The sequence below is a fragment of the Elgaria multicarinata genome, chromosome 10 (assembly GCF_023053635.1).
Source record: "Elgaria multicarinata webbii isolate HBS135686 ecotype San Diego chromosome 10, rElgMul1.1.pri, whole genome shotgun sequence".
Taxonomy (NCBI): domain Eukaryota; kingdom Metazoa; phylum Chordata; class Lepidosauria; order Squamata; family Anguidae; genus Elgaria; species Elgaria multicarinata.
In genome coordinates, this window is record NC_086180.1 from 35,316,028 (window position 1) to 35,329,828 (window position 13,801).

At 41.1% G+C, this 13,801-nt stretch overlaps 1 protein-coding gene across 5 annotated transcripts in view; it reads right to left on the reverse strand.

Moving 5' to 3' along the window:
• The window catches only part of PDE5A (phosphodiesterase 5A), a 93,254-nt gene that overhangs the window by 61,899 nt on the left and 17,554 nt on the right, over positions 1 to 13,801 (reverse strand). For all 5 annotated transcript variants that reach the window (XM_063136134.1, XM_063136133.1, XM_063136135.1 and 2 more), the window contains exons 2-3: positions 8,164 to 8,752; positions 6,054 to 6,143 (exon numbers count right to left, since the gene is read on the reverse strand). In XM_063136134.1, the coding sequence (XP_062992204.1) occupies positions 6,054 to 6,143; positions 8,164 to 8,752 (679 nt within the window). The remainder of the gene's footprint in view (positions 1 to 6,053; positions 6,144 to 8,163; positions 8,753 to 13,801) is intronic.

Below are 13,801 nucleotides of genomic sequence, written 5' to 3' on the forward strand. Positions count from 1 at the left end.
TAGATCCTGCCCAGAAGGTTCATAGGTGGCTGTGACACTGAAGCATCACATGCAGGAGAAACGTACAATGGCTAAAAAGTGCACCAGGCATCATTCCAGTCACTGTGTAGAAAGGCCCTAAATCTCTGGATTGTTATTGAAGATTCAGTTACTCAGAAGTGAAGCAGCTTCCTTTATCTGCTAGATAGATCTTCATGATAATGGTTATGTCTGTTTTCTGGACATTTTGGGGGGGGGGGGGGACGGGACAAAGAAGCTGGTTTTTAAAATGTTGTTAATGGCTTTTTTTAAAAAAAAAAAAAAAAGCAAAATAAGCTAAAAACAGATGGTAATTTAGGGATGGATTCAGTAGATCAAGCCTCATTCCAGAAATGTGTCAGTTAGGCATTATGGTGAGAGTGATGAAAACCTTCTGGTAAGAGAGTTTAAAAGGAACAAAAAAACAAAAACATTTTCCCTAAGAGACATTCCAAAACCCGGTCCCCTCCCATTTAAAATGCGTAGAAGTGAGTGTAGCACATCATCCCTTCCTCCACCCTCTTCTAACCTTGGTCAATTTGTTAATCTATCAGTTTGTTTTGCATTTCCAAACGAAAGAAGGGCCTGCTTTCCTTCAGCTGTGACTGTGTTTATGTTTATGAGGGTGAAATCTACCTAGTTCATCAGATTCATTTTTGTTTCAGGAACTACAACGGTGAACTGAACCATTATTCAAACCATTCTAAGAGCTCTGGAATACCGTGGTCAGAGATTATGGTATCTGCTCTTTTTGTTGGTCAAAGATGGCTGGCCATGAGATGTAGGGCCCTCAAAAGTTTATGACAAATGTAGGCTTGCAAACCAACGGCCTGACACACATTCTTGTTTCATTTCAGCTTGCTTGTCTAAAGAAAGCAAGTCATGGGCAAAATGCGGACCTCATGCAGCAGACATCCTACGCCAGGCATCACCAGATGCAGCGGCCTGCTCAGTTGCTGGTTGACACTGGGCCAGTTTCAGCATCTGCCAAGCAGGAACAAAGGTGAGAGGAGGGCACTTGCAATGACAGTGAGGAAGATATATTAAGAGCAAGTTCAACAAGCAATGGCAGCTTCCACGCTCCAAGAAATGGTGTCGTGGACTGCCCTTTTCAGAAAGAGGAGAAGTCCTATAATTAAACATGTAGGCTAATGTTTATTTTATTATTATTTACTTATTTTAAAAAGTTTGTATGCTGCTCCTCAGCCAAAAAGGCTCCCAGAGCAGCCCACATAGAATCAAATAAACAGGGGAGCCCGCAGGCTTGTAATAATAATAATAATAATAATAATAATAATAATAATAAGAAGAAGAAGAAGAAGAAGAAGAAGAAGAAGAAGAAGAAGACGACGACGACGACACACCATCCTCTTTTGCAGTGATTTCTGCTAGATGGGCCACCTAGCTGTTGTGTATTCTTGGTATTTGAAAGGTCTTTGGATCCCACAGACTATCAGCCTCTCCTCTCCCCTCACCAGCCCTGTGGAAGCTGGGGACTCTGATGTCAGTCGGACAATGAATCTGCTCCAGGTTTCAGTCATAACTGGTCAGAATTCTAAAGGAGCTACCCAAGGTATGAAGCGCCTTTAGAGTTCTGGCTAGTTCTGAGTGAAGCCTGGAGCAGATTCACTGCCAGCCGCCATCAGTGCCTACTGCTCCCTACCTCTCCGATCTTGGGAAAGGAGCTGCTGCAGAGCTGCCGCAGCTGAAAGGGGCTGGCGGGATCCATAACTTAATCTCCTTCTCCAAGGCCAGAGTTCCATCTCTGGCCGTGGGAGAAGGGATCTACAGCACCCCAGACACTGTCTAAGGGCCACCAGATTGCTCTATTAGAGTAGTAGAGATTAACAGACCAATCACTCAGACATGGCCTTCAAAATAGAGAAGAAAGACATTTAATACATTTTTCATCAACATTGTTAGCTACAGGTAACCTCTTTTGTTGATGACCATATTATTAAGCAACTGATTACCCAGGATGTTCATATCCAATCTAAGATTTATTTCCTAGAGTTTAGGCCAAGTCTTCTTTTAGGCAACATATGAAGATTGCTGTTGAAATTTGTTTGGCCTCTTATATTACAAATTTTAAGTTCTATACTTTCAGGTTTTAATTTATTATATTAATGTATTTGTTATTGGCATATTGTTCTAACGTTATTATTTATTTGCATTAAAGAATACTGTTTGGAGGTGTACATATTCCTTAATTTTAGCTTTTGTTGACACAAACCTAATGTTTCAATTTGTTACAACACAAAAAATAATGCATTTGAAGTAACATGAGGTTTGTGACCAACATCAGTAAAGTGCTAAAAACAGTGTATGCACATTTGGGAAAAAGCTGAAATGCTGCTGGGAAAAGGAGAACCAAAAAACACAAATACAAAGACAACCCTTAACCAAAAAAGATGCAAAAGTAGAAATGTCACGCAATCAAAATAAATTGGGACATTTTTGCAGGAGGAGCCAGTTTTCTGCCATGTGTATTCTGTAAACATACAAGCTGGCAATCAGGTGAAGGACATACAAATAATTGCTCCCCCCAAAATTATGTTAAATATATAGTAAGTGGGATCCGCAACAATATGTTGAATTATGGAATGTTCCTGTTCAGTGTTCTAGCCAATCAGCCATGCCTTCTTTCTGGATACTCCATTTCATTTCACCCTCGCCCTTGTTATTCTGTTTCTTTTCCCACAAGAGTCTGCATTCTGTCACCACTGACCATGCTCAATCCTCATTGGGCTGTTTACAGTTATCCACCCCCCTCTACTTTAAGGATCCCCCGCTAAAGATTTGTTTTTCTGTAAACCTCAGGGTTCCTCCTTCCTTCCTCAGAAATTGTGGAAGATGGTGTTTTTGGAGATTGAAGAAATTGTGGAAATGAAGATAGAACGAACACCAAAAGTTGCATTGCTGTCACTATTTGAAGAAGATTTTAAATGTAAAAAGGAAACTAAGGAACTGATAACGAATTTGTTGATTGCAGCAAGATTGATTGTAGCTAGGAACTGGAAGATTCAAGGGGAATATTCTATTGAAGAATGGTATAAAGAAGTATGGGATATAGCTATTAATGATAAATTAACAAGTAATATTAAATGGAGAAGAGGTATAGCGAAATCAAATGATTTTGAAGGAATTTGGAAACAGTTCCTAATATTGGTGTTTTCAAAAGGAAGTGGGAAACCACCAGCAGAAGAAAGTATGAGATTCTGGAATCAGGAATGAGATCCCGAGGTGGGGGGTGCACTTGTAGGTTATTTTGATTATGTTATTAAGATAAGATTTTGTATTCAAATTGAACATTATGTAGTATGTTGTTGTTGTTGTTGTTTTTATGTGAATGTAAATGTGTATGTTTAAGTATTGTAGAAAATAAAAATTTAAAGTAAAAAAAAAAAGGGTTCCTCCTTCCTCTTGTTTGCGGGTGGTGCTGTTTTGGCTACATACGTATAGGCACTCAAGGAATGAATTTGCTATTAGTATCTTCAAGTAAGGCTGGGCACGAAATGGTGCAGCGCTCAGTACTCCTGCTTAGCGTTCCAGCAAGCCAGCCAAATCTTCTGTCAGGATAATCAATTCCATTCTTCCTTTCCTCCTGGTTTTCCATCCCCACCCCAAAATTCAGCCAGCATTCTATGTCCACTGAACATGTTCAGTCCTCACTGGGCTATGTTGAATTTTTTTCCCCCATTATGTTTTTTTTTTGTTTCCTAAAGGTTTTTATTTTTGTACTTTCAAAAACTTTGGGGTTCCCTGCTGATACCTTCCTCTTCTCCATGGATAATGCCATTTCAGCTGCGTACGGAGTGGCACTCAGAATTGAATTTGCTATTATTATAGATGATGCTGAAGACTTTACACTACTGATGGGTACCAGATAGTTTTTATTCAAAGCTGGGATTTCAGCAAGTGAAATATATGGGATTATGAGTCTATGGGATCTCAGGCCACAGCTAGACCAGGCCTATATCCCGGGATTGTCCGGGATCATCCCTGTGCATCCAAATGACACACAGGGGATCCCGGGAGCAGGCAGGGACGAACCCTCCATTTGCATGGGATAACCCTTAGGTCTAGCTAAGGCCTTAGTTCTGTGATGAAAACAAAAGTAGGTACAGCAAATTAGCAGCCTCATGTAGAAAAGTGTTGGATCCTGGAATGGATCCTGGTTATGTTTTCCATTGATTTGTTAATTGCTGAGGATCTGGAGGAACAGAAGACTCAGCAGAAACTTAAAGGTCAACTCTACACCTGGACATTGAGTATCATAATTGAATAATTGTCTAACTGATTGTCTTCAATTAAGGGTTGCAAGGAGTTGCATCATTGCACAGGTTATTTATAAAAGTAAATGTATTTTCAAGTGCTGTATAACTTCCATGTCCCTCATGTGAGCTGTATTGACTGACCGTTTGTAAGTATTTGTATCTGTACTGCCATAACTAAATTATATATTTATTTGCCAGTAAAAAGGTTTGTTTTAACCTACATAAATCTCTGTTTTAATTCACGTCTTTGCTGACTTGGCTGAGAACTGCTGCAATCTTTGCTAGTCTCTGTAGGGCCCAAACAGAGACTTAACACAAAAGGTTATGTGCCAGAAGCCCAGTCTGTGCCATAACTAAACCGCTTCTAAAGCCATAACTCAACAAAAAGCCCTGAGTGCTAAACAAAAACACCTCTGTGCAGAGCTCATTATACTCTAGATACAGTTGGATAGGATGATTCTGCCCTGGAAAACAGAATAGGCTAAATACTATCTAAGGAAGAAGGCAAAAGTGGGATTTAGAGGGGGGTTGGATTACTAAAATGATTGTCAACACCATACCTGCAAGGCAGTGTCCAACAGTTGGCAGGTATGAGTCTTGATAAGAAAGCTCAACTGTTGCAGGATTGTAACCCTTAAAGATTAAGGCTGATACAGCCATTCACCACCAGTGGAACAAAACCTGTCTCGCAATTTTACAAAAATCAAACCTTAGCTTTGATAATATGTAAATTATAGGCATACATACTCAGACCTTACATTCAAAGAATCATATTTAGATTTGGGGGTTTTAGGCTGCCATCCATTGCCTTTTGTGGTTTTATTCTGTTTTAAATTTTATATTATGTTTTATTATGTTATTGTATTTTATGGTTTAAAACTTTGTCTTGTAAACCATCAAGAATGTTTCAGCTAATAGTGGTAGAGAAATATAATAAGTATCAGTGGGACTTAATTTTGAAAAGGCATGTATGGGGTTATGCTGTTAGTTCCTTCAACTTATTTATTTACATTATTTTTATACCATCTTTCAATGTGTATTTCTCACGTGGTGCCTAGAACTCATCAGGTTTGAAATCACAATAAATGCCCAGTTTTTAATTATTAAATTCCTAATGAACAAATATTGAAAACAAAAAATCTAATACAGTTCTCCTCTTTAATTGTGAACCGCCCAGACAGCTTCGGCTATTGGGCGGTATAAAAATGTAATAAATAAATAAAGTAAAATAAATAATTCTATGGCTTTTCTATTCCACTTATTTTTGCATTTCTTTTCTTTTTTAATTATTCTATTCATTTTTTCTTCCTTTTTCTTTTCTCATCTCCTTTCTTCTTCTCTGTTTCCTATTGTAAGCCTAATGCTGCATTCGTTTCATTTTAGAGCTTTTTAGTAATATTTTCAACATATACAAAATGTTCTTTTGATACACATTCAGTTGAACTAAAAGGAAAATGCATCAAACAAAATAGAAGTTTAATATTTGCAAGAAGAAAATGCAGATCCATTGACTTTGCCAAAAATGGCAGTATTTGGAAAATGACAACACTGGGGGGTGGGGGAACCTGGATGGCTACCAATTCTGCATATTTTATGGAGCAGGTCAAAACTATACGCTATGGAGTATATGCAGACAGACTTTTTTTAAGGCAAAAGAGAGAACAAACAATATTGTACTTTGGGACAGAGCCTGAAAACTGAAAACAGTTTAAGGAATTAGTGTAGCTGGAAAGGCTACAACAAGGAACTTGACCTTACCTCTTCTCTATGATTCTTTATTGGCATACAAAGAATGCTCTGTGTCTTATAGCCTGTGATTTGGTCCACTTCTGCATTGAATCGGGGATCCTGTCAAAGGAAGAAAACATACAACTATGAATATGCTTTCTCAAAAAGTATGCATATTTCCTCAGTTTATATAACTACAGGATATTCTGTTTAACTGTCCCTCTTAGTAACAACATTTCCATCTGAGGTAATGGATAAGAGAATTCAATTATTTCTTTATTACTTAAGGAATTTCTACCCTGCCTTTCTACCTTCCAACCCTCCAAGGCAGCAGACAATTCATTTGGAACAAAATAAAATGTACAATAATACAGTCCAAAAACAATAAAATAAATAGAAAGAAGAAGCCATCGCTTTAAATACCCTTATTTCTTTGAACAGCGGAGGGCTGGTTAAATAAAAAGGTATTTCAGGATTGTTTAAAAACATCTGAGGAAAGAGTTTGGTGAAGATCTGGATGGGAGGTGGGGGAGGAATTCAAGCAGTTTGGAGGAACCACCGAAAAGGCCCTATTCTTTAAAGGCATAAACCTATGCATGTTTAGACAGAAAAAAGTCCTACAACTCCCAGCATTCCTCAGCTAGCATTCCTCTGTCTAAATATGCATAGAATTGCATCTTAAGTTGTTTTTTCTGACATTTACGATCCTTATAAAGAATGTAAAAGCTCCATCTGACGAGCGTTTTATTGCATGCTCGTTACTGGGCACTCATGGAGTTTGCTCAGGTCCCTCCCATGACATCGTCGGCCTCCTGCGCGCCTTCCACCCCTTCTGGCCTTCTTCACGCAACAAAAAAAAAACCTTAAGTCCGATGTTTTTTTAAACTCGGAATTGCTGCCCTCACCTGCTGTGTGCAGGAGAAGCAGCGCCATTGAAGCAGTGGACTCAATGGGCCTCTTTCTTGTTTTTTGAAAGAGGAAGTAACTTGAGGAAGGAAAACACAGCAGAGAAGTGAGGTAGGGAGTGTGTTAACCCCAGGTGTGATGGAGCTTTAAATGCAAACGTATATTTGCAGATGTTACAGAGGGTCTAGGAAGCTTAACGAAACCTGCAATTTAAACACACACACACCATAATATGCTGCTAACTCAAAGCATAATGATCTTTAGAACATTTTCTGTTCTTGGAGAAATAAGTACAGTGCACTGAATGTAGTGTGCTGATGGCTAAAAAAGCCACACGAACGAAAAAGATCCGTTTCTCTCATTTCAGGAAAGAGTTAAAAAGTTAAATTCTACCACTCTTATGCAGACTGTACTCAATTCTATTTATACGTAAAGGGGCGGGGCTGTGGCTCAGTGGTCGAGCACATGTTTTTAATCCAGAAGCTCCCCGATTTAATCCCCAGCATCTCCATGTACGTCTAGGAAAGAATTCTGCCTGAAACCCTGGAGAGCTGCTGGCGACAATACTGGGCTAGATGGACCAATGGTCTGACTCAGTATAAGGCGGCTTCCTATGTTCCCATGTACTTCCTCCAGCGCACAGGCATATGTGCATAACTCATGCTATGTCAATAGATATTAACAGCAGTACTCCTGTTTAAAGCTGTAAAGAACGCCATGGAACAGGGAAACGGAGCCTCAAAGCTGTACGCCAAATCCAGCCCTCCGGGGTTCTCTAGACAGCCATGCCCCCTTTCCTGGTTCGCCTTTTCCCCTCCAACCACTAATCCTTTGGTTGTTTTCCCCCAACTTTTAAGCAGTTTTTTCCCCATTCTAAAAGGATAAATGCCTCTCCAAAGGCTTAAATCACTGGCAGCAAGAGCTTTAATCTCCAATATGCTGGTATTTTGGCCCCACCCCCTTTGGCTCTACCCACTTTCCCCTTCAGCCCCGCCCAGCACTAGGATGCGGCCTACAAAAGCTTCTCCTAAATGGAATTCAGCCCTTGGGCTGAAAGAGGTTCTGCAGCCCTAGTGTAGACAACATTCAGCTAGATGGGTCATAGTTGAGATTTGATAGCCAGCCACCCTCTGAGGTCATTTTGTTGTTATTTATTTATTTATTTATTTAAAATCAGTCTCTCTGGAAAAAACACACATAGCAACAACCCTCCACACAAGCATTCTAGGTTTACCTCATAGGCATCCTTGATATTCAAGGGCTGGCCCAAAGCTGCCACATGGCCCACAATCCCTTTGTTCCATTCCAAGCGGATGCCGTTGTTTGAAGCTTCTTCTAAAGTGGAACCTTCAGCAACGTCGAAAAGCCTGCTCATGAGAAATTTCTCATTGGAACTGTCTTCACAGACCAGAAAGAGGGAGTAGCGATCGGCAGCTATGAGTTCATGGATGTGCAAGAAAATTTTGTGGCAAAGCGCGGTGACATCCAAGTGACTCGAAATATCCTTCACCAGTTCTAAGAGCCTTGAGCATTGATCTCCCGGGTCATTCCCAAGCGTCCGAGATTGGAGAGGCATCTGCTCCTTCTTTTCGGAGTCTGACAGGAAACTCACTGTTCCGACAGAATCCTTGACAACAATAGGCCTAAGAGGTCTGTCGAATTCAGAAGCAGATATCTTCCTGGTTGGTGGTGAGGGGTTAGTGCCCTCAGCCCGTGTCGTCTGGTGACTAGGACAAGAACAAGCTTCTCCGTGGTGTTTGGTCCCTTCCTTGCACACTGGGATGGTATGAACTCTCTCAGAAAACCATGCATTGACCATCTCTCTGCAAAAGAAGAGAAGGCCAATAAATATTCTAAGTTAACCCACTCAAAAATGTAATAAACATTTAAGGAAGTGACTCCCAGAAGAGCAGCATCCATGCCTTCTACACATGGCAGATTAAGGAAAAAGCACACTTTGTACAGCCACATGCTTCTCCTTAGCATGATGTTCTCCATTTGAAGCCAACACAGAGGCTGACTTGAGTGCTTAACGTCTTGCGGCCCATAAAAAGGATATTCTCTAGCAGAGAAAAAGCTTTTCAATGCTAATGTCAGATATTCCTACATACTTACCCTTCTTATTCCCCAAGGTTTAAGAATCAAATGAATGACAGATTGAAAAATAAAGTAATAACTAACATATAATGCAGACCAATACATATTTCGTGCTTTCAAAAAAAAGTCCAAACTAAAATTTTGATGCAAGGCAGCCAAATCCTATGCAAATTATGCACTCTGCAAAAATGTTTCAAATTCAGAATATCTGCATGTATAGACTTATTTTACACTTTTTTTTTACTTCTACTAGTTGTGGGAAGAAGCCCCCTAACCACTGGAATTCCTATTAGGTACCCCCTACATACACCTTTTATGCAGCTTCTGAGATGTCACCAGGTCTACACTACACCCATACATCAACACTGCTTTCAATTTTCAAGAAGCAATACATTATTTGTGTAGCTCAGTGGTTATCCATATGTTTTGTGTGCAAGAAGTTCCAGGTTCCATTTTCACAATTATGGGTAGAGATGGAAAAGACTCCAGCCTGAAGCCCTGGAGATCTGCTGCCAGTGGTCATTTTAGATAATACTGAGCTACATGGATGACTGCTCTGACTGGGTACTAGTGAACTTCCTCTGTTCCAGCTTACAGGCTTCTGGAGATCCTGGGTAGGCAGAGACCCCACCACAAATGTCCTCAGTGGGAGAAATAAAACAGACCAATGAGGAATGAGCATGTCCAATGGCCACAGAATGCTGGGTGTTGGTTGATGAGGGAACTGAAAACGCAGGGTGTGAAGGCGGTTGGAATGGAGATTCCTGGAAGTGAGTATGGCTGCCTAGTTGGAGCTATCACTGTGCCAAGTTTTTTTCTCTTTATCTTTAAAAATGAGGGACCTGTAAGCATTTCTGTTAATACCAGTTACCCGAATACTAAATGGTTCTTCGAGGGTAATTTGACGAGGGGGAGGGAGGGGGAGGGGCTCCGAAATCGAGGCAAAGAATCACCTCTATGGAACTCCAGATCGGATTTCAAAGCAGAGAAGACCCACTTTGCACATCCCAGGAATCACCTTGCAATGTATCAATTCAAAATTATTATGAGAATCAGGTGCGAGTTGAACAGGGAGAAAAGATGCTATGGGTATGAAATTGTGACTTTCCATTGCATTATGTATACCATGGATGCAGTTATTAAAGCCAATTCTGTCATTTGCCATATCCTCAGTACAACTAACTGCTGTCGTATCATTCCGTTTCTCTGCTTCTGAAAACATAGCTCTTGGTAATTCAGTAACATTAACAAGGCCCAAATTTGTACAGAACTTTATCCTTTACAGATGGTAGAGCAATAAGTGCCAACTTTCCAGATTATAAGCTTCCACATAAGCTTCCATGGAAACTAAAAGACTGAAAGGGGGCGGGTAACAGTGCTGCCTGATACTCAGGCTTTCTGGGACTGAGCACTTGTTTGCTTGTGCCAGCTTTTGCTGATACTGTAAACATGAAGGGGCATGTTGTTCACCAGAGCTGCATTATCCCCTCTCCATAGAACAGCAGCAGATCCTCTGCTTTCATCACCTCCCATCACCAAAAGCTGAAACTAGTCAAGCTTTCTATCTCCTCTGGCCAGGATTTCTACTACCCCTGGAGTGCTCATTTGATGCAACATCAACAAGGACAAATGGAGCCTGCAACAAAATGTTGCCACTGTTCAGGATTCTAGCCACTCTTTCACTGCCTGGCTTTCCATTTTCTCCCCAATGGTTAGTATTCCAGAGGAAGTAGTACACTCAGTCCTTATTCCCTACCTCTTAACGATTGTGGGAGGGGGGTACTTCTTCAAATACTTCCGTGTTGGGTGGGTGTGGTGCCATTTTGGCTACATAAGCCAAATGAATATCAGGAGTAGAGGGAATGCTAAGAACTTCCCTCAGCATGATGTTTATGAGTATTCCCACAGGATCACATCGCCCCAGCCAAACTAGAGGTTTCATCGCCATCGCCAAAATAAAAAATGAGTGCATTGCATTACAGATTAGTAATTTCTGAACTTCTGATCTCAATTCAGCGAAAAGCTGATCTCAAGCCAAAGACATCCAGTAGTTGTTCTTGAATTATTCTTCAATTCTGGGATTAAAGTCTGAAGACACTGATCTTGTTCAGACGACATGCTAAGCCATGGTGGTTAAGCATTTTGAGCTAAACATTATGGCTTAGTGTGTCGTGTGAACCATGACTTGGGGCTCATCTACACCTGTGGCCCCCTTTGGGGAGTGGAGAGGTACGATCACAGAGTTTTCCACTTTCAGGATAGTCCGTCAGGGGCCAGACATTAGCGAGTTGTCCTGGAAGTGAAGAGGAACGGTCCAGGGCAAAAAAATTTTTTAAAAAAAGAGGAGACACACAATCCTGTATGAAGGAGCAATTGTGTTGTTGTTGTTTTTTAAAAAAAACCAACAAATTTGGTGCTGGAAGACGCCGAGCGCCATCCCAAAGATGGTGAAAATGCTCTCCCCCTCACCCCCGAACTCACCCCGCACAGCTTTGTGCCCGTTTCCTGAGCCCCACTACTCACAGTGGGGCGCAGGGAAGAGGGAGAACCCTGGGAAGGAGAGCCACACCGCCCGCAGAGCTCGGGTTTTGTCCTGAGACCGGAGGGGGGGGGGAAACGGGGAGAAAGCAGTCCAAGCTATCCTGGTAGAACTGAGGGCTCATCCACGGTTCACCCCGGGATCAGCTGTGTGTCATTTGGACACACAGGGACAACCTCTTGGCCACCCTGGGATAAATGGCAGATATCGATTAGGCCTTGGTGTGTTGTGTGAACCAATTCCTAACCACGGTGGCTACTTAATCACAGTTTAAACAAGCTTACTAACCATTTGCTGCAAAAATGTTAGCGGCATAACCATGGCTTAGCGTATTGTCTGAACAAGCCCATTGTGTCTTATAATGCTAATGTGGAGATGTAATTCGGAGATTCTCCTTTGCATGACTCCCACAAGCTGTTAAAGAACATAAGAGCCATTCTGGATCAGACCAAGGGTCCATCTAGTTAAGCATTCTGTTTACACAGTGGACAACCAGCTGCCCACAGGAAAACCACAAGCAAGATATGAGTGCAATAGAATGCTGCCACCCATGTTCCTCAGCAACCACTGTACATAGGCATACTGACTCTGATAGTGGAGGTAGCATATAGCTATCAGGACTAGTATCCATTTGTAGCTTTATCCTCCATGAATTTGTCCAATCCCCTTTTAAAGACATCAAAATTGGTGGCCAGCACTATATCTTGTTGAAGTGAACTCCATAGTTTAACTATGCACTGTGTGAAGAAATACTTCCTTTTATCTGTCCTGAGTCTCCACCAATTAGCTTCATGGGATGTCCCTTTTGGTTCTTGTATCTCCATGTTTTGAGGCCATTTCCCCCCAGCTGGGCTCTGAGACTATGGCTGCAGCTGCATTCAGATGTCGTGATAAACCATCATTCATCATAATGGGAACAAGCCTAACCTAGGCTTATGTACTCCCCTTTTCCTTGCCTTCTCCAAAATGGAGGACGAGTGAAGTAGGGTCCCCGGCGCCAACTTTAAGAGCTCCAGCCAGCACTTCGGTTGTGGACATGATAATGCCTGGGGTGAGGACCTGCCTCTGATGTAGGGTGACCATATGAAAAGGAGGACAGGGCTCTTGTATCTTTAACAGTTGTTTGAAAAGGGAATTTCTTCAGGTGTCATTTGTATATATGGAGAACCTGGTGAAATTTCCTCTTCATCACAACAGTTAAAGCTGCAGGTCCCCTGCCCTCTTTTAAAATGGTCACTCCAGTATAGCTCCTGCAGCTTTAACTGTTGTGATAAAGAGGGAATTTCACCACGTTCTCCATATATACAAATGCTGAAATTCCCTTTTCTATGCAACTGTTAAAGATACAGGATCCCTAACGTCCTTTCCATATGGTCACCCATCATCCGGCCCGTGGCGACTTCAGGGGAGGTAGAGAATTTGGCCTCTGGATGTTTCCCCATCCCTGGTGTAAATCATGATTATTTCAAGTGATCTATAACAATTATTGACATTTCAACATTCACAGTACAATCGTATACATGTCTACTCAAAAACAAGTCTCACCAAGTTCAATGCAGTTTATCCCCTCCTGTGTGTATAGGATTGCAGCTTCAAACAGATATTGCCTAGCAATAGAACCTGTCCTGAGGTGCTCACCTGCTGTGAGTTTTGACCTTTACATTACTGCCATTAGCTTGCTCTGGCTTTTAAATGAGCAGAAGTTAAGAAGGGAATGCTTTTATCTCAACGTACTATTACTTTCTTACTTCTGGCAGTGCAGGCCAGCTTTCTAGTAACAATGCTTACAACTGTTCAATGTCTGTTAACAATTAGGAATAAGGCAACTTGGCAAAGCCAAAGCAGAGGGATAAAATTGTATTCCTTGTGCCTAGTCAAGTAGTAGTACGTTTAATTTTGGGGGTTTTGACACAAGTATTTACAGCCTAATCCTAAAACAAGTTATACCACAATATTAAAGGATTAGGATGGATCGCATTGATTACATATCAGATGGGACTGATCACATTCTATTGCAGTCTTTTCAGTACTTCTAGGCTTTTTAGTTTTACAATTTTTAAAATGTGTTACTGATTTTCAGAGACTTGCACTACCATTCTCCTCTGCTGTTGATTTTACTAATAACTCACTTTCAGTTGTTTTAGATTTTATGTTATGTTTTATTTTTCTTATATTTTATGGTTTTATCTCTATTTTGTGAATCGCCCAAAGAGCTCCCGTTATTGGGTGGTATAAA